Source organism: Orcinus orca, chromosome 5, assembly GCF_937001465.1.
Source record: "Orcinus orca chromosome 5, mOrcOrc1.1, whole genome shotgun sequence".
Classification (NCBI taxonomy): domain Eukaryota; kingdom Metazoa; phylum Chordata; class Mammalia; order Artiodactyla; family Delphinidae; genus Orcinus; species Orcinus orca.
This window is the reverse complement of record NC_064563.1, coordinates 90639554-90663310: the sequence shown is the minus strand read 5'-3', so window position 1 is coordinate 90663310 and position 23757 is coordinate 90639554. Positions and strand designations below refer to the sequence as shown.

At 44.8% G+C, this 23757-nt stretch overlaps 1 protein-coding gene across 2 annotated transcripts in view; it reads left to right on the top strand.

The window, feature by feature from the left end:
• Positions 1-23754, top strand: part of C5H3orf52 (chromosome 5 C3orf52 homolog) — a 34870-nt gene extending 11116 nt beyond the window's left edge. Inside the window, exons 3-7 of one of the 2 annotated variants that reach the window (XR_004484473.2) lie at positions 4315-4442; positions 10499-10569; positions 13428-13609; positions 18718-19041; positions 22054-23754. Coding sequence is in view for 1 of the 2 variants with exons in the window: in XM_033432169.2 (XP_033288060.1) it covers positions 4315-4442; positions 10499-10569; positions 13428-13609; positions 18718-18722 (386 nt within the window). In the remaining variant the exon portion in view is untranslated. Of the gene's footprint in view, positions 1-4314; positions 4443-10498; positions 10570-13427; positions 13610-18717; positions 22031-22053 lie in introns of those variants that run through there. The other variant, XM_033432169.2, reaches the window with a different exon arrangement.
• The last annotated feature ends 3 nt before the right edge of the window (positions 23755-23757 follow it).

Sequence of the window (23757 nt, the reverse complement as noted above, 5' to 3'; positions counted from 1 at the left end):
CAGTAGCCATCCCCTCTCGGAGGTGCCCCCTGGAACACGTTTCCTGAGTTGTAGTCATGCACTTTGCTGTAGTTCTCTACCTGGAAATAACTGTCATCATCTTTATCATTATCCATGTGAAACTACTAGTCATGTGTATCCCCTTCTCCACTGAGCTCATCTTTTATAGTTTCATGGTGAGTCATGAGGCCAGGTTTGTATCATCCAATTGTGTAACTTTAGGCAAATTCTTCAATGCTCCTTGCCTCAGTTTCCACATTTGTAAAATATAAATGATTTCTGGATCTGTGTCTATAAATGTACCTTGACCCTCCTACTTACTAGCTCGATTGACTGACCTAAGCAAATTATGCAGTTTTTTCTAAGCCTCAATGTCTTCATTTTAAAATAAAAACATTAATATTTAATTAATAGGGTTGATTTGAGGATTACATGAGGTAAATCCAAGTGCATACATGTGCGTAATGCTTAATACGGTAGCTGTTATTCTTCCTGTTACCTAGGCTTGATACTTTGGAACATTTTTGATTTCTTCTTCTTTCCTATAGCTAGATAATGACCAGGTCTTATCAATCATTCCTTGGTAGTGTCTTGATAGAAACTTTCAACATTGACTACCTGCCTACGGCAAGGCTCTGTGCTGTATACTTTATATATGGTGGTTCTTATCTTTACCGTCACCTACAGTGTAGGCATTTCTGTTGAGGAAACTGCTTCAGAGATTTAAGTGACTTGCTCAAGTAACATGGCTAATGACTAACTGAGCTGGAATTCAAACTAAGTCTGGCTGCCTTTACAGCCAGCTCTGTTTCCACCATCCTGGTCTTTCTTCTCCCTCCCTTCCTTCCTTCCTCTTCCCACTGCTGTCAGTCGAAATCTGTCTCTCCCATTCTTGTCCAGTGGCCTCTCTGCCTCCAGTCTCCCCCAGTTCCATTTCATCCCATCTGTCACCAGCAGATTTACCCTCATCTCCTTCCTGGGAGGCATTTAACAACCTCCATTATCTCTTGAAGACATCTGGCATTGAAGGCCTACCTCTCCAGCCTCATTTCTTATATTCCTGCCTAAGAGCTGTGTGCCTCCAGTGTTCTCTATGTATGTACTACAATTTTTTAAAGACGTTTTCTCTACATGGAAATACTGACTAGGTTAAATCCCATTAAAAACATGAAAATTCTGCTGACTGGGTAAGCCTATTTTTTTTTGCTGTTGTTGTTATTTTAACAAGCACGACTATTTAGCCAGGTCGGGTACAGATTCATTCAGATAATACAAGTTAAGTATATGTCATTAGAGCTATTATTGGAGACCTCTTTTCGAACTTGGCATTTCTTTCTTCCTTTTTTTTTTTTTAAATTATCATTTATTTATTTATTTATTTAGGTTGTGCTGGCTCCTTAGCTGTGGCATGCAGGCTCTTTAGTTGCGGCAGGCAAGCTCCTTAGTTGCAGCATGCATGTGGGACCTAGTTCCCTGACGAGGGATCGAACCCGGGCCCCCTGCATTGGGAGTGCAGAGCCTTAACCACTGGACTACCAGGGAAGTCCTGAACTTGGCATTTCTTAATAAAAGGGATCCAAATTGGAAAAGAAGTAAAACTGTCACTGTTTGCAGATGACATGATACTGTACATAGAAAATCTTAAAGACACTACCAGAAAACTACTGGAGCTCATCAATGAATTTGGTAAAGTTGCAGGATACAAAATTAATACACAGAAATCTCCTGCTTTCCTATACACTAACAATGAAAGATCAGAAAGAGAAATTAAGAAAACAATCTCATTTACCATCGCATCAAAAAGAATAAAATACCTAGGAATAACCTACCTAAGGAGGCAAAAGACCTGTACTATGAAAACTATAAGACACTGATGAAAGAAACCAAATAAGACACAAACAGATGGAAAGATATACTGCGTTCTTGGATTGGAAGAATCAATATTTTCAAAATGACCATACTACCCAAGGCAATCTACAGATTCACTGCAATACCTATCAAATTACCAATGACATTTTTCACAGAACTAGAACAAAAAAATCTTAAAATTTGTATGGAAACACAAAAGACCCTGAATAGCTACAACAATCTTGGGAAAGAGAAACAGAGCTGGAGGAATCAGGCTCCCTGACTTCAGACTATACTTCAAAGCTACAGTCATCAAGACAGTATGGTACTGGCACAAAAACAGAGATGCAGATCAACGGAACAGGATAGAGAGCCCAGGAGTAAACCCATGCGCTTATGGTCAATCAGTCTGTGGCAAAGGAGGCAAGAATATACAATGGCAAACCTGGCATTTCTTAGTGCCCTTGAGTTCAGCAGTTCTGTGACTCCTGTATCCATTCTCTGGCATCCTTATTCCTTTCTGAGGCAATGATATCTACTCTGGAAATGTATGTGGTGGGTGTAGAGCTCAAAGATACCCATTGCAGCAGCATTTATAAATTGGAAAGATAAAAACACTAAATGGTTTTAGAACATTAGTGCAGCCATTAAATAATCTTTGCAAGGAATTTTAAACACGTGGGGAATGGCTTTTGATATGTAAACAGCAACAAAAGAATCAAGACAGAGAGGAAATGATGACAACAAACAACAAAAAGCAGTATACAAATTACCTTCTCATTAAGACCTCAAATATATAATATAAAATATGGGGGGGAACCTTTTGATTAAAGAATTATTAGTAATTTTTTTCTTGCTTTGCTGCAATTTCCTATACTTTGCAAGTTTTCTGCTTTGAGGGCATAACTTTTATTCTCAGACAAAAATAACATGATGACTTACAACAAATAAGGATGCAGGGTTAATTCCCTGTGTTGGGGTCCCCAAGATCACCCCCAGATTCAGTGATTTGCTGGTAAGACTCATAGGACTCAGTCTATAGTCATAAAGATGACTGATTTATTACAGCTAAAGGATATAAAGGAAAATATGGAGGCAACCAGGTGCAAGCTTCCAAGAGTCTTTGCCCAGTGCAGTCACACAGAGTGCACTTAATTCCTCCAGCAATGAGTTGTGACAACACGTGTGAAATGTTGTCCACCAGGGAAGCTCATTAGAGATTCAGTTTTGATTGGAGTTGGTCTCATAGGCAGGCTCTGCCCGGTACCTACCAAAACTCCAGACTCCCAGAAGGAAAGGAGAGGCTCAGCACAAGCAACACTGTTTCTGCAAACAGTTGAGGCACAGCCAGCCACTGTTTACCAGGAAACGTGGGAACACTCCAGATTCCAGCCAGGGGCCAACATTGCGCTGGACTTGCGAAGGCTGGCAGCCTCCGGCCCGCTCTGTTAATTCTCCTGCACATTCCCTTGCTTCTCATGCCTCACACTTCAGGCTTCCTCAGGGAATAAGTACCAGGACTCTTTCTTCCATCATAAACCCGGAATTGATGCCACTGTGGCCTTTTCAGAGTCCAGTAAAAGAGGCTGATAATGTTATGTTTGAGGTGTGGGATTACAGAAAAAAATTCACAACAAACACCTGGTTCCAGTCACCCACGCCTTTCTCAGGGCCGGAGAGGTTGTCCCCGAGTGATGCCGGCAGGAAGCCAGGGGAGCATAATTAGTGCCAGCATGCCAGCTTTGAACTCCTGTCTCCGACTTAGTGTGTTTTTCCTTTGGCTCTAACTGCTTAAGAAATCAATTAACTCATAGTCCTTAGAACAAAGCAGCCAACTGTTGTCTCAGGAATGTAAGTCCTGTGAGCCCTGGGGCTCTGAGTGCAAACAGAGTGTGTCAACATCCCCGCCGTGGGACATCCTGGAGAGCGATGACTTCATGCTCACGCTCTCAGATTCTAATCCCTGTTCTCGAGCTGTTCTGCTCGAGGATGGTCACTTCCTCAGCATGTGTACAGAACCGAAGAGGATTCAGCAAAGTTCCTTGCTCTACTCCTTGTCCCCCGTCCCCCATTGTTTTTTGGCCCCTCCAGAACGTCTCCAGGGTCTGCCTTGACACCTGTGCATGTAGCTAAGCTACAGGGTCAGTTTAACAAAGGAGTTCACATTCTTCCCGCTTCCTCCCACCGCCCTTCTCCCAGTCTGTGTTCAGTGGAATCTGAGCCCCCCCCCGTGGCGTCAAATAAAACAACAAAATTTGTATCATGATAGAGGTGAGCCCTTGTCTTTATTCAGCCTTACTGAGAAGAGAAAACATTTCTGCTTATTCTTGCTTACTGTGTCCAGGCTTTATCCCTGATGAATATTCGTTGTTTGTTTTTTAAGTATAGCAGCCAATGGAGTAAATAAGTTTATTATTTTATGCATGTGTTTACTTTTACTTTTTATACCCCCCTCATTCTATTTAGTAACCTATGTCGATGAGGATGAAAATGAAATACTTGAATTGTCGTCTAATAAAACATTCTTGGTCACGCTAAAGATTCCAGAGGAGTGTGTTACTGAAGAGAAATTGCCTGACCTGCTCACGAAAAGGGTAAGATACCTTATGCATTGTTACTGAGTTCTTAGCCTTAGAGTATGAATTCTCCTGGAACAGTTGGCTTGGAGCTAGCCGGTAGGTAGCTTCAAGCTTGGATTCTTTGTCTGGGTAGTGACAGAAACCAATGCTTAGAAATGGATTTTCTGTAGTGCAAAGCCAGAGGGAGGAGCCCTGGCCTCCAGCTAAATGCATCCTGGAGGAGAGTGTTCTGTTTCTCATTCTGGTCTTATACTTGATTCAACCTGAAGTTTCATTGAGGGTCTGCGATGTGCTCAACAACATGCCCGGTGCTAGGGTCACAAAGTCTGAGCGCTCAATGGGAGCTCACGGTCCAAGTAGAGGAAGCAATTAAATAGTTATAAACAGTGTGATATGTTCCATCACTGAGATACGTACAGTGTGTTTTATATAAACATGGAGGTGGGGATGGAGGCACGCAGGGCCTCCTGGAGGAGGTGACACTCAGGAAGAATCTTGAAATATGAAGTAGGGGTGTTCCAGATTAGAGAGCAGGGAATAATAGAGGATGTGCCAGGGCCCCTGCATACTGTGTAGCGGACTTGCAGAGGTGAGGCTGAACAGGAGGGGACGGGTCAGCTCATGAAGGTCTCTGTGTTCTTTGACGAGGCCCTGAGAGATTTTAATCTGCAGGCTGACATGGTCAGCTTCTGATTTCAGTTGTTCTGTGTGATGATGGAAAAACACTGGAAGTAGAGCGCTTAGTTAGAGGGTGTTGTAGTAAGTTGGGTGACAAATGAGAGAGCCTTGAACTAGGGCAATGTCAGAGGGAGTAATTAAGGTTCAAGTGAGATTTCAGAGGTCTTCTCCCTCAGTAGGACTTCATGGCTGGTTGGATGTGGGTCTGAGGGAGAGCATGGCTCCAGTCTCCTGGTTGGGTGGCCACGTGGGTGGACGGTGACATCATTCACGGAGCAGGAAATGCAGGAGAATGAGCCTCTGTGCAATATGGGGGCTCTGCAGCCAGACCACGAGGGTTGGTGGGCAGCCCTGGTCACCTTGTCAAAGACAGGGTGGTTCACGGCCAGACCCAGAAAAGTTTTTGATAAGAAAACCTAAGCAAGACTAGCCTGCCGTCTGTTACCCTCTTCCCTGCAGTTGATAGTTTGAATGGAGTGAGCCCTCTTTATTTGGCTTCCATCTGATTCCATCTAGGTCACCCCAGAGTCAGTTTCTGGGCAGCCAGCTGCATTCCGTTTGATTGCCCCTTTGATCACAGGAGTTTCTACCTTGCGAGGATTATTCCAGGTTTCTCTTCCTCCTTCGTTTTCTTGTTTATATCTTATCTGCGGTTCCCTTTTCCTCCTTTCCTGCCACCTGCTTCCAGAGCAAGCTGCTGAGTGAATAGCCTATTGCTACTTTCCTCTTGGTTGCCTTTTTTTTTTTTTTTTTTAATAGTTTGGCCACGTCGCGTGGCATGCAGGATCCCAGTTCCCCTACCGGGGATCGAACCCACACCCCCTGCAGTGGAAGCTCGGAGTCTTAACCACTGGACCACTAGGGAAGTAAGTCCATTGGGTGCTTTATTGATTGAGGGGTTTTGCACTGGCCGAGCAGAAACCAAGTGAGTCAGCATCCACATGTGTCACCTGTTACAGACTGGACACTCTACGTCAAGGGGAACTGGATATTAATCACTCACTTTAAAGCCATATCTCTTTTGCACAGAAGCAGGTGTGAGCAGATTCTACAGGTGTTTTTAACTCATCACCGTGTAGTGGCTGAGGAACAGGGACTGGCAGATCTCTGGGGCAAGTTCACAGGCCTCTTTGAGCTTGTTCCTGCTCTGATAAATGGAAATCCCTGCACTTTCCCTGTATACCCACAGGTGCATATAAGGTGCCTATACAGAACTTTGTAAAACATTTTTTTTTCTTTTCTTTTTTTTCGTGGTATGTGGGCCTCTCACTGCTGTGACCTCTCCCGTTGCGGAGCACAGGCTCCGGACGCGCAGGCTCAGCAGCCATGGCTCACGGGCCCAGCCGCTCCGAGGCATGTGGGATCCTCCCTGACCAGGGCACGAACCCGTGTCCCCTGCATCGGCAGGCCGACTCTCAACCACTGCGCCACCAGGGAAGCCCTGTAAAACATTTTTAAAAAGAATTATCTGACTTGCAGATGATAAACGTAAGGTGCAGTGAGCTGAAATGACTCCTGCCCCTGGCTTCCCAATCAAATATGTTCAGGAACAAAAATGAGAGATATTACTATCTAATTACTATCTAATTATCAGGTCAAGAACCCCTTTCTTCCACTTAGGCCAGTTTCCAGAAGCTTCTGGACATGGAAGGTAAATGGGAGTCGATATTGAAACACTGTGCCCTCTCTTTTGCTTTACTGTCTTGCTTTTCTAAGCACAGTTTTCCTGGCCCCTCTCATATCTGACTGCCAGTTTCCTTCTCTTAGGGTTGGGGCCGATACTCTGCTTAAGGCAGCCCGTTAGCTCTGTGGTGTCGTAGCTCAGTCCACGTGCTTGTTGCCGAATTAGCGTTGGCCCCTCTGATGATGCAGGGAAGGCATCCCTCTTCCTCTGGAAGCTGTTTTCTTTTCTTTCTTTTTTTTTAACACTATCACTTTTTAAAAGGTTGAGGTATAGTTGATATACAGTATTATAAGTTTCAGGTGTACAACATAGTGATTCACAGTTTTTAAGGTCACACTCCAATTATAGTTATTATAAACTATTGGCTATATTCCCTGTGTGTGTACAATACATCCTTTTAGCTTATTTATTTTATACATAGTAGTTTGTACGTCTTAATCCCCTACCCCCATCTTGCCTGTCCCCGCTTCCTTCTCCCCACTGGTAACCACTAGTTTGTTCTCTGTGTCTGTGAGTCTGTTTCCTTTTTGTTATATTCACTAGTTTGTTTTATTTTTTACATTCCACATATAATTGTTATCTTACAGCATTTGTCTTTCTCTGTCTGCCTTATTTCACTTATTTCATAATACCCTCGAAGTCCATCCGTGTTGCTGCAAATGGCAATATCGTATTCTTTTTTAGGGCTGAGTAGTATTCCATTGTCTCTATGCACCACATCTTCTTTATCCATTCATCTGTTGATGGGCTCTTAGGTTGCTTCCATGTCTTGGCTATTGTAAATAATTGGAAGCGGTTTTTGATGAGCCACTGCACCTGACTCTGGTGATCCGCTCACCGGGCTCTGAGCTCAGTCTGTACCCAGCCTCATAGGCATAGTGTGAGAGACACCAGAGCAAGGGGTGAGGAGCCCCTCTTTTCACTTTTTTGGTCCCAAAGTGGGTAGTGTGATTAACAGCTCCTAAATATGTCCTAATTATAGCCGGGGACCATGCCGCCAAAAAGAACGTTAGAGTGGATACTGAAAGTGATCTAGTATACCACTCCATCTCTTAACATAAAATTTTAACTTAACATTTCTTCTGAGTACCTACTATGTGCAAAACACAGTGATTAGGGCCCTAAGGATTAATAAAGGAAGGATGAGAGGGAGGGAAAAAAGAAGGAAGGACAAACATAACTCCTGACATAAGAAGCTCAATCTTAAAGGAAGAGAGTGGCATTATTGTTGTTATTATTGCTATTATTTTCAGCTCTTGAAAAATAATCCCGTCTGTAGCATCCTCATCTTCTTCCCTCTCCTTCTGAGCAGCCCTGGGAGAGCCACTTTCCAACCTCCCAGGTTTTCTAAATGACTGTCGGCCTGTTGGCAATATTCTTTTCTCTGGGCTCAAGAACTGTAAGATGACCCAGTCGTTTTCCCCCAAAGTTCTTAACACTTAATGCTACTTTCCTCCTTGATATTCAGAAGGATCCACTTTCCTCCTTGCTCCATCTCCACTGCGTGGTGTGATAAAACATGAGGAAGCTGGCCTTAGTGTCTGTAACATCTAGGATTGAATCCCTTACTAGCAGAGTGGCCTGGGCCATGTTCTGTAACCTCCCCGAATGCCTGGAATTTTTTTTTCTTTTTTGATCAGTGAGAAAGGGAGAGATAGCAGAGATAGCAATGCCTCTTATGTCAAGATTCCTATGCAGATCACAGCAACAGTGACAGGATTAGAGGAGGTGGTCTAATCTCATCTGCTCTACCTGGGAGAGAATGAATTGTCACCAGTGAGTTAAGTGGGAGCGAAATATGGATGCAGCCTGCATGAGATTCCGCTTGGGATGCGGGGGAGACAGGTGGGCACGTTTTCCTCGGGGGTAGTTCTGCTGCTTGCTGCCGGATAAAACTGTGAGGCACTGAGCTGTGATAGGTGCTGCAGGGCGTGCCAGGCTCAGCATGGGGGAAACCGTAGGTGTGGAATTTCTAGAACAACGTCAGGGCTGAGGCTTTAGGCCGGCAGGAGTGTCTCTGGCCGGGCTCTCAGAGGCCTGGCCGTGGGCTTGCTTCCAGCCTCAGAGCTGGGTCCATGCTGGGGGGTGTACCCAGATCCCAGCACTGTCCTCCTGCCTGCTAAGAGCAAGGCGTTTAACCTTCAAAGTAAATTTTAAAGAGATGCAACGTAAATACATTCAGGCACAAGTTCTCGGGTACCATAGGTGAGAATTCACATCTCTGAAGCATGAAGAAAAGACTAATCAAAGACTGGGAGAAGATATTTATGACACAAAACCAACAGCTAGTGTCCAGAATGTAACACCAATCAGTTTGGATAAGACAACCCAAGAGAAAGATAGGGCCCTAATAGGCAATTCAAAGGTGAGAAATCCCACAGAGTTAATAAACACACAAAAAGATACTCAACCTCACTAGAAAGCGAGACATTGCCAATGAAAATGATGTAAAACACGATGTTATGCTCATCAGATTGGCAGAAATGGAAAAATCTGGTAACATTAAATGCTGGCAAGGCTGTGGGAAATAGAGCATTTATACATTGCTGGTAGGGGAGTGAAATGGAGAGCAATTCAGAAAGACTTAGTTAAGGTAGAGATGTGCTAACTCTTGGACCCAAGTCCATCTCTTGGTATATGGCCCAGGGAAACTCTTACCTGTATAAGAAGAGAGGCTCAGAGAGGTTCAGGCAGGATCACCTCAGCTTGTAGCAGGAGAAAATCGGAAACAAAGCCCATGGCCACCAGTAGGGGAAGGGATGAAGTGGAGCAATCATTTCATGGAATCTCTGCAGAGTTAGGAGTCACATTGAATGACCTCCATCTAGATGTACCATTATGGGTAAACCTCACATGTGATTTTGAGTGGAAAAAAAAGCAAGTCAGAGAAGATTATGTAGAATATGGTATGTTTTATTTAAATAAAAATGTGCATTAAATTTATGTATAGTTATGATTACACAGGGGAGTGTTAGGTTTATAAAAACATGCATGGAAAGGATACATGCCAGCTTCAGGACAGTGGTTAGTAGTGGGGAGGGAGGGAGGAAAAACAGATAGTGTGTAGGAATAGCTTTAGCTGTGCTGGGTTTCTTCACCTAAAGGGCTCAACTAAATATGGTAAAATGTGAGGGCATGAAACCTGGGTAGTTGGGAACACAGATGTCATTATTTTTTATGGTTGCAGCACTTCATGGATAAAATAAGAACTCCGAATCTTTGCCATTGTTCCCCCACTTAATCCCATTATCCAGAAACAGCGTGGCTGTTTCTCCTTGGAGTGAAGCTCTGGAGAAAGGAGAGAAGAGGCCCTTGTTCGGTTATAAACGGGGCCCTGAGCGGCCTGTTTTGCAGTCTTCCTAGCCCCACGGGGGTTCCCTCCTTCCCATGGTGCTTCGGGTCTGTGTGGGCTCAGGCTGCCGACCAGTAAGGCCACAGGTCTCAGCGCAGCATACGAGATGTTGAAAATCCCAGCCTGGTCACTTGATCCTTACAAATGAGATCCCTTGAAATGAATGCTAACTTGAATTTTGGTTGGTGAGGGGCCCACCCCTTCCTGTTTCTTCATCCAGAGCCTCTAGGTAAGTTAATTCCTCCCTAGAGTTGGATCTCCTTTGCTTAGGAGTAGTTTTGCTTTGTCAGGTGATAGATATGCAGTATGACCTGGCAGTAATGTGTGTGGTTGTTAATTTGGCTCTGTTTGTTTTAGCTCACAGATGTGTACAGTTCATCACCAGCTCTGAGCCGTTACTTTACTTCAGTTGAAATCGTAGACTTCAGGTAAGAATGTGGAGCATTATGTGCTGGTGTCTCTCTGGAAATCGACACTCATCGCTAGTTACCAAATAGGACTTCTCTAATCCGAAAGCACGGAGGGGACCAACGGAAGATAGAACCATAGTGTCAGTGCCGGGAGGGTCTTTGGAGGCCAACTAGCTCAATGCCCTTATTTTACGAAGGAAAAAAATGAAACCCAGATAAATTATACGACTCAACACAGTAACAGGGAATAGAGCAAAAGCCCAGACAAACCATTTCTGTTTCCCAGCAGATGCTCGAATAAGCTAAGAGTAGAAATAGAAATAGATCTCAGATAGTGCTGGATTATGTACTGGCTTTTGCTTTTGAGGAACACAAGTCATATACAAGTTCATGCTCCTTGTATAATATTAAAAAATAAAGATACATGCTACCAGCAAAGTACACATCCCGCCTTCCCCTGCCCCACTACCCCTGGACAGTTCCTGTGCCAATCAATTCCGCAGTGAATTCCAGTCCCTTCTACAAAATGAACAACAATCACTGGTCTGTGTGATTTCTTCTGTGCATGTATTTACCATATATACTTTGTGTATTATATATGTGTAACATATACGCACGCATATGTATTGTTTCCTTTCCTCCTAATCTCTTATGTTTTTATATATGTCTATAGACACTTAGGTAAAAGTGTGTATGTATGTAGAAGAGTCATTTGATTATCCTTTTATATTGTTAGGACAAGATTTACAAGGCAAAGCTTTATTACCTGCTGTGCCCAAGATAGCCCTGGAATATGACCATCAAAGGCAATTTTACATTGAGGTTCCTCCACTCAAACCATAAATTTCCCAAACCTGGGAGGGGAAGCACCAGAGCACAGTGGGGTAAAACCAAAGGGATTTGGAGTCTGAAAACACAGTGGCAGGTTGCCTTGTCAACAGCACTATTCGTCCTTCTTTATGGACCGCCAGTGTGCATGCTACCTTATGGTGACACTTTTGACCTAGCCTATTTTATTCATAAATTACTGGTATTAAAACGCCAATAGAAAAGGGAGAAGTGCATAATCAGACCCAACTTTCCTCTTAGTGCGCTTGCCCTAACTTACAATTCAAAGACAGGTGAGAGAGGAAGGATATTCAGAGCGTAAAGGGTCTTACCAAGAATCCAGCCCATATTACGGGTCTAGAGGAGGTGGGATTGCATAATGGGCTGGGGTAAACACTGAGAAATCCCATCAGAAAACTGAGTAAAACAAAATCTGAAGAGTAATGTGAGAGAATCTATTTTTAAAAGTTATTTGAAAGAAAAACCGAGAGGTTTTAGGATTTTCGGATAAAGAAATTCTGCTGGGAAACATTTTTGTTTCATTTTTTAAAGTCCAGACAGAGTTTCAACAGTGTCGAACTGAGAAACAAACGCATTGCCTCCAAAGCCTGCGCATCAGTCCGAGTATTGGTGTATGTGACCTCTGGCCACAAGAGGGAGCTCTTTGCCAGTCGTTGGCAGGGACAGTGTTCTGATTCACTCCTGGGACTGGCTTGTCTGCAAAACTTGCCCTTATGTAAAATAGATAGCTAGTGGGAAACAGCCGCATAGCACAAGGAGATCAGCTCTGTGCTTTGTGACCACCTAGAGGGGTGGGATAGGGAGGGTGGGAGGGAGGGACATGCAAGAGGGAAGAGATATGGGAATATATGTATATGTATAACTGATTCACTTTGTTATAAAGCAGAAACTAACACACCATTGTAAAGCAATTATACTCCAATAAAGATGTTAAAAAACAAAAACAAAAAAAACCCAAACTTGCCCTTGGGTGAGGGTCTCAGATGCGGCCACTCTTAAATATTTTATTGCTGGCTCTTAATCTGGACCTTTTTAAAAAATCTAGGCCTTCTTGAACCAAAGGATATCTGTTGAGAAATCTAAATGTTAAGGTAGCATTTAACAAGCTGTATAGACTGTTGATTAGCTGAGGATAGCCTCATGATTATTTTTATTTTAGAAATGGGAAAGTATGTTCTAAGAAGATGAAAACTCCCTTTCCTTAGGTCCCCTTACTGAGAGTTGCAAAACCTTAGGAAGTGGAAATGGGACAGAAAATGTTTCTCACTTTGGGGACAAACCAGGGAGGTATGATCTGCTGCTGGTACCCAGGGTCATCTGTGAGAGATTAGGAGTCTGCATCCAGCCGATGGCAGGGAGCTTTGGGCCCTACCTTGAACATTTTATAGGTTAAGTAATGAACTAGTTAAACTGAGTAGCTCTGACACACACTTGTTGGGGCAGGGAGAGGCTGTGGTGTGAGAACAGGGAAAAAAAGGGGTTCCCTGGCCTGCCTCAGGGGTAAAGCCTGGTGTTGGGCAGCTCTTGGAGCCTCGTTGACAATAGCCGAGTCAGTATCTCCCCTGCATGGCCTCTCCTGGCGGACTCCAAGGGGATGGGTTCTAGGTGGAAGGAGGAGGTTAGGACCACCTCAACTTTGTGTGATGGATGCATTGATGAAGGGGCTTCTAGGGCAGTACACTCTTTGCCCTTTAGTCCTGGGAGGGAATGCAGAACTAAAAGGATGTTTTTCCTAAAATCAGTTTCATGAGTTGCAGTGTGATTCTGTTGATTTTTTTTTTTTTTTTTTTTAGCCGTACGCGGGCCTCTCACTGTTGTGGCCTCTCCCGTTGCGGAGCACAGGCTCCAGACGCGCAGGCTCAGCGGCCATGGCTCATGGGCCCGGCCGCTCCGCAGCATGTGAGATCTTCCCGGACCGGGGCACGAACCCGTGTCCCCTGCATCGGCAGGCGGACTCCCAACCACTGCACCACCAGGGAAGCCCTCTGTTGATATTTTTAACTGTCTCTGTTTGGTTTGCCTTTCAGTGGTGAAAACGCCACAATAACCTACCACCTGCACTTTGGGTTTCCGTCAGAAGACCACAACTTTATGAAGTATGTGATGAGTGAAGAGTTGGTGCTGGGCGTTTTGCAGCAGGATTTCCATGATCAGAACGTGTCTGGTTGTGAGACTCTGGGGCTTGACCCAGCGTCCCTCTGGTTCTCTGGTAAGTCGAGCACATCAGAAGGCAGAGCTGTGATGATAAACAAGTGAACCAGACAGGGCAGATGGCTCGATTTGCTTTCTGAGCAGGTGATGTTCCACGCTCCGTGGAGGTCACCCAGTCCCTGCCCTCCGTGAGCAGACAGAGCAACTGGAAAAAATGTTACGGAAACAACTAAACTATAAACATGAGGGTTGCTATGTGTTTCCTTGCTGTGGTTACCCACCTTCTAAGCCCCATATCCCACATCAGAATATCATTAGAAACTTTCATGGAAACACTGTGGTCTCACAGAGAAGCAAGTGCTGAAGAGTTTGAAGTAAACGATATAGTTAAATTGTTGAAAGATGACCTCGGTATGGGGAATCTATCTCTTTTTCTATTGAAGGCCACTGAGTCCATTAAGACGGGGTCCCCAACCCCCCAGGCTGTGGACCGGTACCAGTCTGTGGCCTGTTAGGAGGCGGGCCGCGTAGTAGGAGGTGAGCGACGGGCGAGCGAGTGAAGCTTCATCTGCCACCCCCAGCTCTCCCCCTCGCTCCCCATCGCTCGCATTACCGCCTGAAACACCCCCCGACTTTTCCACCCCCAGTCTGTGGAAAAGTCGTCTTCTGTGAAACCGGTCCCTAGTGCCAAAAAGTTGGGGGTTGCTGCATTAAGATATTAATAGAGGGACATAAAAAGACAAGTTCGTCTCTTTCCATAGAAGATTGTAATACATTTACTCATCTACTTTTAAAACTAAGAAAAGGATGGGGAAATGGATATGTTTTTTAACAAGCGTAGAAGATACCCGACTTGTCAGAATCTGAGAACGTTGTACAAAACCTGCCAGAAAGGAAGGTGGAAAGGTGAGATGACGGCCAGCCTTCGAGACCTCCTTCCCTGACGTGTGTCTGCACTGAGCTTTGACCTTACTTCCCATTCTTCTTCTCATTTCCCACTTCTGATTCCTCACTTGGAGAGGTTTTAGCTCTTGTTTAATGCCAGCAGTCTTGGATGGTTTTTCAGCTACAACCCATCAGAAACACTGCACATCAGCAGTGGTAAATACTAGTTGAAAGAATGAAAAAGGTGAACGAGAAGGAGGTGTGGTGAGTGGCAGGCACGGGGCCAGCAGCCGAGGGTCAGGAGAGTGCAACAGATTATAAAGCGCACGCGTTACCACACGCTGTGAGAAGAGGCGTTTATTGTGATGACGCTTGATTCTTGGGAACGGAAAGTGGAAGTGGACTGATCTCGGCCTGGGAAGGCAGAGAGTTTTATAAAGCAGTTCTTAAAGCTCTCTTTTTCCCAAATGAATAAAAGGAATGACTTTCAGAGGGCCAACTTTTAGCTCACTGGGAAAGTCACATAAATGAATAGTTTCTTCACTGAGCATCTAAATAAATGAAGTGTGTCTCTGGGCCAGGCAGATAACATACTGTGTGGAGTGAAGAGGTTCTGCCCCCTGTACAGGAATTTTAGAAAGAAAGAAGGGGGTGAGGGAGAGGGAGAGAAGGAAGGAAGGAAGGAAGGACCTTTCAGCCCACTCCTGTGCACGGCAGAGAGAGGGGAGGCCCACCCTGCCTGCTGTGTGGTGACTGACCTTGACTTCCTGAGCCTCCTCTTTGAAGCTGTGGTCCCCAGCACTTTCTAAATGAAGACCATGGGGTGGGAGGAGGGTGAGGCAAGGTTGAGGAGGATTATGAGGCCGGCAGGTCCACGTTATGAGGGCAGGTGGCTTATGAGGTCTGACAGAAGACCTGGAACTGAACCTCAGACTCTGCATCGGGGATGCAGGCCTGAGCGACACTGTTTCTGCTCCTCAGGAGACGGTACTCTTTCTCTCAGGCATTTTTCCTGGGGATGGGGATTTCTGTGACGCCCCCCCCCAACCCACCTTGCAGAGCATGAGCAGTGTTTGATATTTTCAAGAGTATGAGTATCAGTCCCTTCTCAAATAGAAGGGTAGACAGTGACCATTTGGGAAGCGAGGAAGGAAGAAGAGAGATGCAGAGAAGGCAGGGAGGCAGAGGGAGGGGCAGCTCAGAACCAAGTCCAGAGGGAGGGAAGAGAGGGGTGTGAGGCCTCTGGGAGGGACCAGTGAGGCCCGGGGGTACCGACGCCAGCTCCCTGTGTTCGTAGGCACGGTGGGCTTGGCGAGGTATCCCCCCGCTCCTGTCAGGAGCTGGGCAGGCACCGTCCCACAAAGATGATGTTCTGATTCTTCAAAGAGAAAAGTTTTTTTTTTTTTTTTTTTAAAGAAGATGTTGGGGTAGGAGTTTATTAATTAATTAATTAATTTTTGCTGTGTTGGGTCTTCGTTTCTGAGCAAGGGCTTTCTCTAGTTGTGGCAAGCAGCGGCCACTCTTCATTGCGGTGCACAGGCCTCTCACTATCGCGGCCTCTCTTGTTGTGGAGCACAGGCTCCAGACGCGCAGGCTCAGTAGTTGTGGCTCATGGGCCTAGTTGCTCTGCGGCATGTGGGATCCTCCCAGACGAGGGCTCGAACCCGTGTCCCCTGCATTAGCAGGCAGATTCTCAACCACTGCGCCACCAGGGAAGCCCTGTTTTGTTTGGTTTTTTAACGTTTTCCTCCTTTTTAAAAAAATTTATTTTACTGTAGTCGATTTACAATGTTGTGTTAATTTCTGCTGTACAGCAAAGTGATTCAGTTATACATATATATACCTTCTTTTTCATATTCTTTTCCGTTATGGTTTATCTCAAGATATTGAAGACAGTTCCCTGTGTTATACAGTAGGACTTTGTTTATCCATCTTATATGTAATAGTTTGCATCTGCTAATCCCGTACTTCCTGTCTATGCCTCCACCACCCCCATCCCCCTTGGCAACCACAATTCTGTTCTACAAAGAGCAAAGATTCTTAAAATTCTTTGGCTCATATGCCCCTTAGAGAATTTGGAGACAGCCATGTACCTTCTCCCAGGAAAAAATGCACACACTCTTCCCCCTAGACAGAATTTTACAATTTCAGGAATTCCAAGGATTCCCTGGAGCCGGGCTGCAGTTCCTCTGGGGTTCCTATGTGTGTGCTAAAGAGTCAGAACCTTAAATTAGCTTGTAATTTGGATTCCTAAGGGATTTTGTGTGTATTTCTCATTCTCTAATTTGGACATATGACAACTCTTTGGCCTAACTGCAGGCATATTGATGCCTTCTACAAATAAAAACTTCCCTTAATATTATAGTCATAAGTGAATTTTTTTTGTTTTTTTTTGTGGTACGCGGGCCTCTCACTGTTGGGGCCTCTCCCGTTGTGGAGCACAGGCTCCGGACGCGCAGGCGCAGCGGCCATGGCTCACGGGCCCAGCCGCTCCGCGGCATGTGGGATCTTCCCGGACCGGGGCACGAACCCGTGTCCCCTGCATCGGCAGGCGGACTCTCAACCACTGCGCCACCAGGGAAGCCCATAAGTGAATTTTTAAATTTATATTTTCTTACAACTTTATTGAGAGATAATTAACCAATAGCACTGTGTTAGTTTAAGGGGTACAGCATAATGACTTGACACACATATTAGGAAATGACTGCTGTGGTAAGTGTAGTTAACAGCCATCATCATCACCTCGTATAGTTACAAAAGTTTCTTTTCCCTCATTACGAGAACTTTGGGGATCTGCTCTCTTAGCAGCTTTCAAAGGTACCGTGCAGCAGTGTTAGTGATAGTCACCATGCTGTACACTGCATCCCCAGGACTGATTTATGTTGTAATAATAGGAAGTTTGTGCCTTTTGACCACCTTCATCCAGTTCCCCCTCCACACCCCACCCCTGGCAACCACCAATCTGATCTCTTTTTCTGTGAATTTGTTTTTTTAGATTCCACATGTAAGTGAGATCCTGCAGTATCTGTCTTTCTCTGTCTGACTTATTTTACTTGGCACAATGTCCTCAAGGTTAAGGGACTTTTTTTATTGGATCACTGCGCCCACCTCCCTTCTACCTTTGAGCTTCTTCACCGAGTGGAGGGAGGGGTCCAGAGACAAGGAGGGGAAATCTGTTTTACAATGTAAAACAGCTGCATGAGTGATTTTGGACGTGGGGTAAGTTATTTTGTCGTGTTTTCTGACATGTGAAGGAGTTAACCAGTAGACTGAGTAAGGAACAAAAGCAAAAACTGATTAATGTGAGAGAGAAGAGGAAAAAGCTCTAGGCAATGAGAAGAGTGAATCTCGTTTGCACAGATTTGGGGTAAATGGATGGGCTGGCTGCTGGCAGAGAGGCCAGTGTATGCATTCTGCCCTTGAAAGGACTGCCTGGGATGTCAAGGGAACACATTTAGGTTGTGGGTAGATTCCCCAGGAAACACAGAGTTTAGCCAAAGAGCCCTGCTTCTCAGCCAGGACAGTTTTGCCCGCTCCGAGGTATTTGGCAAAGTCCAGAGACGTTTTAGTTGTCACAATTGGGGGTGTTGGTGGGAAACTAGCATCTAGTGGGAAGAGGCCAGAAGGATTTTTCTAAACCTCTTACAATGCACAGGACAGCTCCTGATGGCAAAGAAATCCCCAACATCAACGGCCAGAACCCTGCTGTGGCGCACGTGGGTCCCCTGTGTCCTGTCCCGAGTCGTTGCCTGGGTTCCTCTGCTTTAGTCAGGCCAGCTGTGCGCCATTTCCCTCATCAGAATGTCTCATTGAATATTGCGCTGTATTAAAAATGAAAATTTAGAGGTATTTTTATGGTTAGATTATGCAAAAAGACTGTTAAAATGTCCTCTGCATCCGAAGGGCCTCGTCAAAATGTTATTTATCATGAATTATACCGAAGCAAATAAGCAAACAATGTCATTTGCCTTTTGAAAGGAGTTCAGAGCTGTGTGCCTTTGCGTGCATGCGTGCGTGTGTGTTTGCGCACGCGTGCCTCTGTGTGCGTGTGTGCGCATGTGTGCGCCTCTGCATGTGTGCCTCTGCATGTGTGTGCACGTGTGCACGTGCATGCGTGTGTGTGTGTGTTGCCTGAAGAGTAAACCTCCTCTGTTAGGAATTTACAGATATTCCACTTTTACATTAGAGTTTATAATCAAACCCAATGAAATAAAATAAAAACATCAATGTTTAGAATAACCATGCTTTTTAAAAAATGGTGACTTTGCATTTTCTTTTCAGAATGAAGTGGTCGAGGTCGATCTGTGTCTGAAAGCAGCACTCCACTGAACTCTGGGATGAGGAGAATTCATTCCGTTTTACAGAAGAGATCCTGTGACTTAACGTAGAAGGACGCACAGTGACTACAGGGCTGGAGACGGCCCTTTTTCTCCTGATTCTGCACAGAGTCTGGCACTACGTCCAGCAAAACAGCACCCAGGGCTGCCCCAGCTGGGTCCACATGGGGCGGGGCGACCAGGCGGCGGGTGGACCTGCAGAGCCAGGTCGCTGCTGTTCTTGAAGCACTCTCTGCCTCCACCCACACGTGGACACGCTCTCTTCAGGGTAAGGGTGGCCTTTGAGGCAGGATCCCGCCAGCCTGAGCCCCTGGCGAGAGAACGGGGAGAGGCAAGGTGAGGGAGAGCTGAGCCAATCGCTCCCTGAAATCCTCCGTCCCACCCCGATGTCTGATCTACCTCCAAGCAAGCCTGTGAGGAAAAGGCAGGCATCTCACCAGATGTAAGCAGCATCGTCTGTGTCTCCTTCCATAGCCGCGTATCTCAGCAAACTAGCCTTGGCACTCCATGCAATGTTATGTAGAGCTACAGAAATGAGGTGTGTGTTTCTTATTTCCCTCCTGTGTATAGTTCCTGCTACTGCTGAACACCTCTTATGGAAACACGGGTCCATGTTAGTTTTGAACACACGACTCTCATTTTGGATAGTTTCTCCATTTATATTTTCATCAACTTTCATCAGAGAATCATTAATACTGCTTACCATCTGCTCTAGGTAGTACATGTTGGTTTTTGTTGTCCAGAGTCACTAGCCTTCCTGTAGGATTCAGTGTCTTCAGGCACTGATTGTGTATCTTATTGAAGATGGTTGTGAAACAGGAAGAACCACGCTCGGAAATAAACTGCTGGAAGTTCAACGTCAGATCCTTTTGGAGGGGTGAGGGTGTAGTGAACAAGAGTGACTCTATTGGTCCTCTACAGATATAGAATTACCTGTCACGAGGGAACAAAGTGTCTTGTTAGGAAAATGGCTTTGCTGGAAATTTCCAGGAGAGTTTTGTGGTCATGTAATGAGAGTTTCTCAGCCTCAGTATCTCAGTTAAATTGGCCCTGGGTGGACAGTCAGGCTGGGGGCAGCTGCGTTCCGGGATGTGTTGGAGTACGAGTCTCAGGCTAGATTTGCCTGGGGCTCTTTATGACCCAGGACTCTGCATAATGTGAATGTGCTTTGTTATTTAACTAAAAGATAGCATTTATCGTAAGTCGGTGTTTCATTTTGAGGATAGTTCCTCCAACTAGTGAAACAGGTGAATTTCCCTTCTTCCTCTTATTTTATATGTCAAACGTAAACCTTCATGTTTGTACTTTTAAGAAAATAATGAAGAACTTTATTTTTGCCTCCGCATTGCCACGTTGACCTTTGCTGCGTAGGGGTTGACTCTCCAGGGCCAGGATTTGGGTTGGCATGTTCTCACAGTAAATGGTATTGGAAGTGACCTTTTCATTTCCCCAAGGGCAGCTTCCCCTTCTGAGTGAATAAGATTGAACTGGGCTGGCCTGTGTCTTCCTCTCCCTGTTCCTGTTGCCTGGGGAGCAGGGCAGCCGTCTCTCCTCTCAACCCCCCCCCCCACCCGCCCCCGGGGCCCCTCAGGCAGGACCAGGTGTCTGAAGAGCCTGGGGCTGGAAGGAAGGGCTGTTTCCTGTCTGGAGGCAGGACCGGGTTTGGTTCTGATCTTCCCTTCTCTTTTGTAAACCACCAAGGTGCAGGCACCTTGTCTTGGGTTCTGACCACTTGAAAGTCATAGAGAGGACTTTCCGTTAGTTTTGACTCTTCTGCCCAAATGGTGTGGAAAGAACTGAACTTTGTGACTAAAGCATTTTGAGGTGTCTGGGGGGAAAATGGCACTTATATACTGCTATGCTATAGGGAATGAATTGATTGGCCATCACACATCTTCATGACGAGCATAATGAAGGTACATAAGAAGGTTTCAACGAATATCTGTGGTATCACTGAAAGGCTTTTTTTGTTTGTTTTGTTTTGTTCTGTATTGTTTTGTTTTTATGGCCATGTGGCTTGTGGGATCCTAGTTCCCCGACCAGGGATCTAACCCAGGCCCTCGGCAGTGGAAGAGCAGAGTCTCAACCACTGGACCATCAGGGAAGTCCCTCACTGAAGGATTTGAGGAAAAAAACTGGTCTTTTCTGGGAGTCACTGAGGTACAGGCAGAAAGGATACAGCCAGATCAGTGGAACCTGCCCCTCCTCCCATTACTGACAAAAATTCTAGCCACGTGTCCTATTCTTTTCTCCCTTTCAATTTAACTTAGTTCTGCAGATTTTTTAATGATCTGTGTTGCAAAAGGCTATAGAATATTCCAATGAAGAAGAGGATGATAAGGAAAAAAGCCACTGGTTTTATTAGGGAGTCAGGCTCTGTACAGATGAAACAGGAAACAGCAGGAAAAAATAGGTGTTAAAAATAAAGACAAACTGCAGGGCTGCGTGATGGTCAGAGAAAAGGGTGAAAAGTATAGTTTAATTGGAGAAGGCTTTGCCTAGGAAGTAGGACTGGCGCTGAACCTTGAAGCAATGGTGGGATTTGAATAAACAGATTTGCTTTCCTTTACACATGTTTGTGTCTTAGGATGAGCTGCACGTTTTCTCCTTTCCCCTTTAGATGTGGACTCTAGACATGGATTCTGCCCTATTCAGAGTCTGATTAGTGGTGAGAAAAATGGGAGAAATCTCTATGTCTTCCCTTCTCTGCTCCCATTACTGTTTCATTGTTTTAAAATAAGCTAATTCACACTATTACTGCATTGCTAGCAGCAATCTTTCCTTTATGATTAAAGTTCATTATCCTCTTAGTAACAGAAGGCAGCCCTCTCATCTTATAGTTAGGAAACCGGAGTCTGGAGGGGTGAAAGGACCAGCCCAGAATTCCACAGTGTTGGGGAGCAAAGTCCCGTCTAGAGGGCAACCACACATGATCAATGGCCTCCAACTGGTGGGCACCCCAGGGTCATGCTCAGTTCAGACTGGGCTACCATCTGGGAATCCATGAGGAGCACAGGTGGTGAGGGGGAAGGGATGGGTTGAGAGCTGTGATTATCAGACTGTACAAGACTCTCTGGGGTGATAACGACCACTCAACGCTTCACCCGGTGCCTCGCAAAGGAACCCTCTGTTAGGAAAGGGGGAGAGACTTACACAGATCCATGTAACTGTTGACAGAACCGAGGCACACTCAGATCAAGTGGCTTTCTGAACTCAGTAGGTTGGCTCGGAAAAGAACAGAGTCAGATAAATGTAAACAGAATCTCCTTTTTCTCGGAAGGCTCCTGTGGAATCTTGGGGACTCAACTTTCCTGTTCTACCTATGCCTTTCCATTCCTGAGCATATTGGAAGCATCTGTCACCCAAGGTTGTCTTAAAAACGTGAGCATTTGAATTTATTTGTTGTCAACGGTAGGATTTCCTGACCTATCTTTGTCTTTTTCTTGTACCTCTCTTCTGTTCTGTGTAAGAATTTATTCACAGACTAAGATTATTTATAGCTACTAGTATGAACTTAAAGCGGAAACCACAAAGCCTGCACATACTGCATAAAATATGCCTCTGTGAACTTAGGCTGTGTATAGTTTTACGATCAACATCAGGGAGGGGAATTTTCTGATTATATATGTGACTTAAGGGACCAATTTAAATCCTCAGTCTCTTATCAAGAACAGAAATTCTTTAACTTAGGGGTTGCATCCCCAACCCCTTGAAATTGTATACAGATATTTGTGTGTGTGTGTGTGTGTGTGTGTGTGTGTGTGTGTGAATGTACATTTTCTGTAAAGAGGGTACCCTGCTTTCATCAGAAATCCTGAAATCTATGGAAAATAGATCAGCATTATATACAGCCCTAGTAGGTATTTCAAAGCACTCCCAAAGGGTTCTCCCGCTCAAAAATAATTCCCTTTCAGAATCCCTCTACATTTCATTATAAGAACAATTTTCTTTGTTTAAGCATTTATACTTAACATGTTCCCTAGAAAACATATTTGGGACAAGTAATTCTTTCATGGGGTAAGACTCAAACAACTACAACTTATCATGTTGTACTAAGAATATTTAAACCAATCAACTTCCACAGGGGTCCAACGTCCAAGTGAAAAATCCCAGTGTAAACCCCAGCAATTTTGTGTTTCTGCCTCTCTGGAAGACTGCCAGGTGGCCCTGCATCACCAGGCCCATCAGCACATGTTTTTCTATAGACATCATAAAGAGTTTTGTATCTCTTTACTCTTGATATCATTTGTTCAGAATCTGTAACAGATGATGTACGTACATTGAATATAATCCTCCTGCTTATGGGTGATGGAACTGAGCCTCCAATCTACCTGCTCAAGTTCTCAGAGGGAGGAAGAACAGGAATCAGGATTCGAATCATTGATTATCTGACTCCAGTATCCGCATTCTTTGCCCTAAGCCATGTTACGTCTTGTACTGTATTCCCTGCTATCATGCATGTCTCCTTTTGAACTTGTGTGAATCCTGGCCAAAGGTCAAAGTTAGGATTCCATGTGGAAGGATTTTGCTAAAAATAGGAAGTTAGTGGAGTATAAGATATTAAGATGTGATTGGCTCTTAGATCAAGACCATCAACTGGCTGAAGTCTCAGCAAACCTGTGTTGACACATCCAACCTTAAGCCACTGGATTTATCCCTGCTGGGCCCCTAGCACACTTTAAATAGCAAAATTATTTAACTTTGGTTCGGTTGGGGAACAAAACAGTAATTAAACTCGTAATGCATCTACTGCTTATCTCAACAAACTTTTTACTATTTTAACACCCCTAAAAATTAGGACAATAGCTATGGGTTAAATAAAACAGGAAGTTGAGAACGCAGGTGTGCATATAGAAATAGTCTAATTTGCTAATTATTCTTGCTCTCACCCTAATTTTTGGTTTAATATTTCCATACCATTTTATTGGTACTAGCTCTTACAGGTTACACCAATACCCAAACACACTTTTGTCTAGTTTATCTA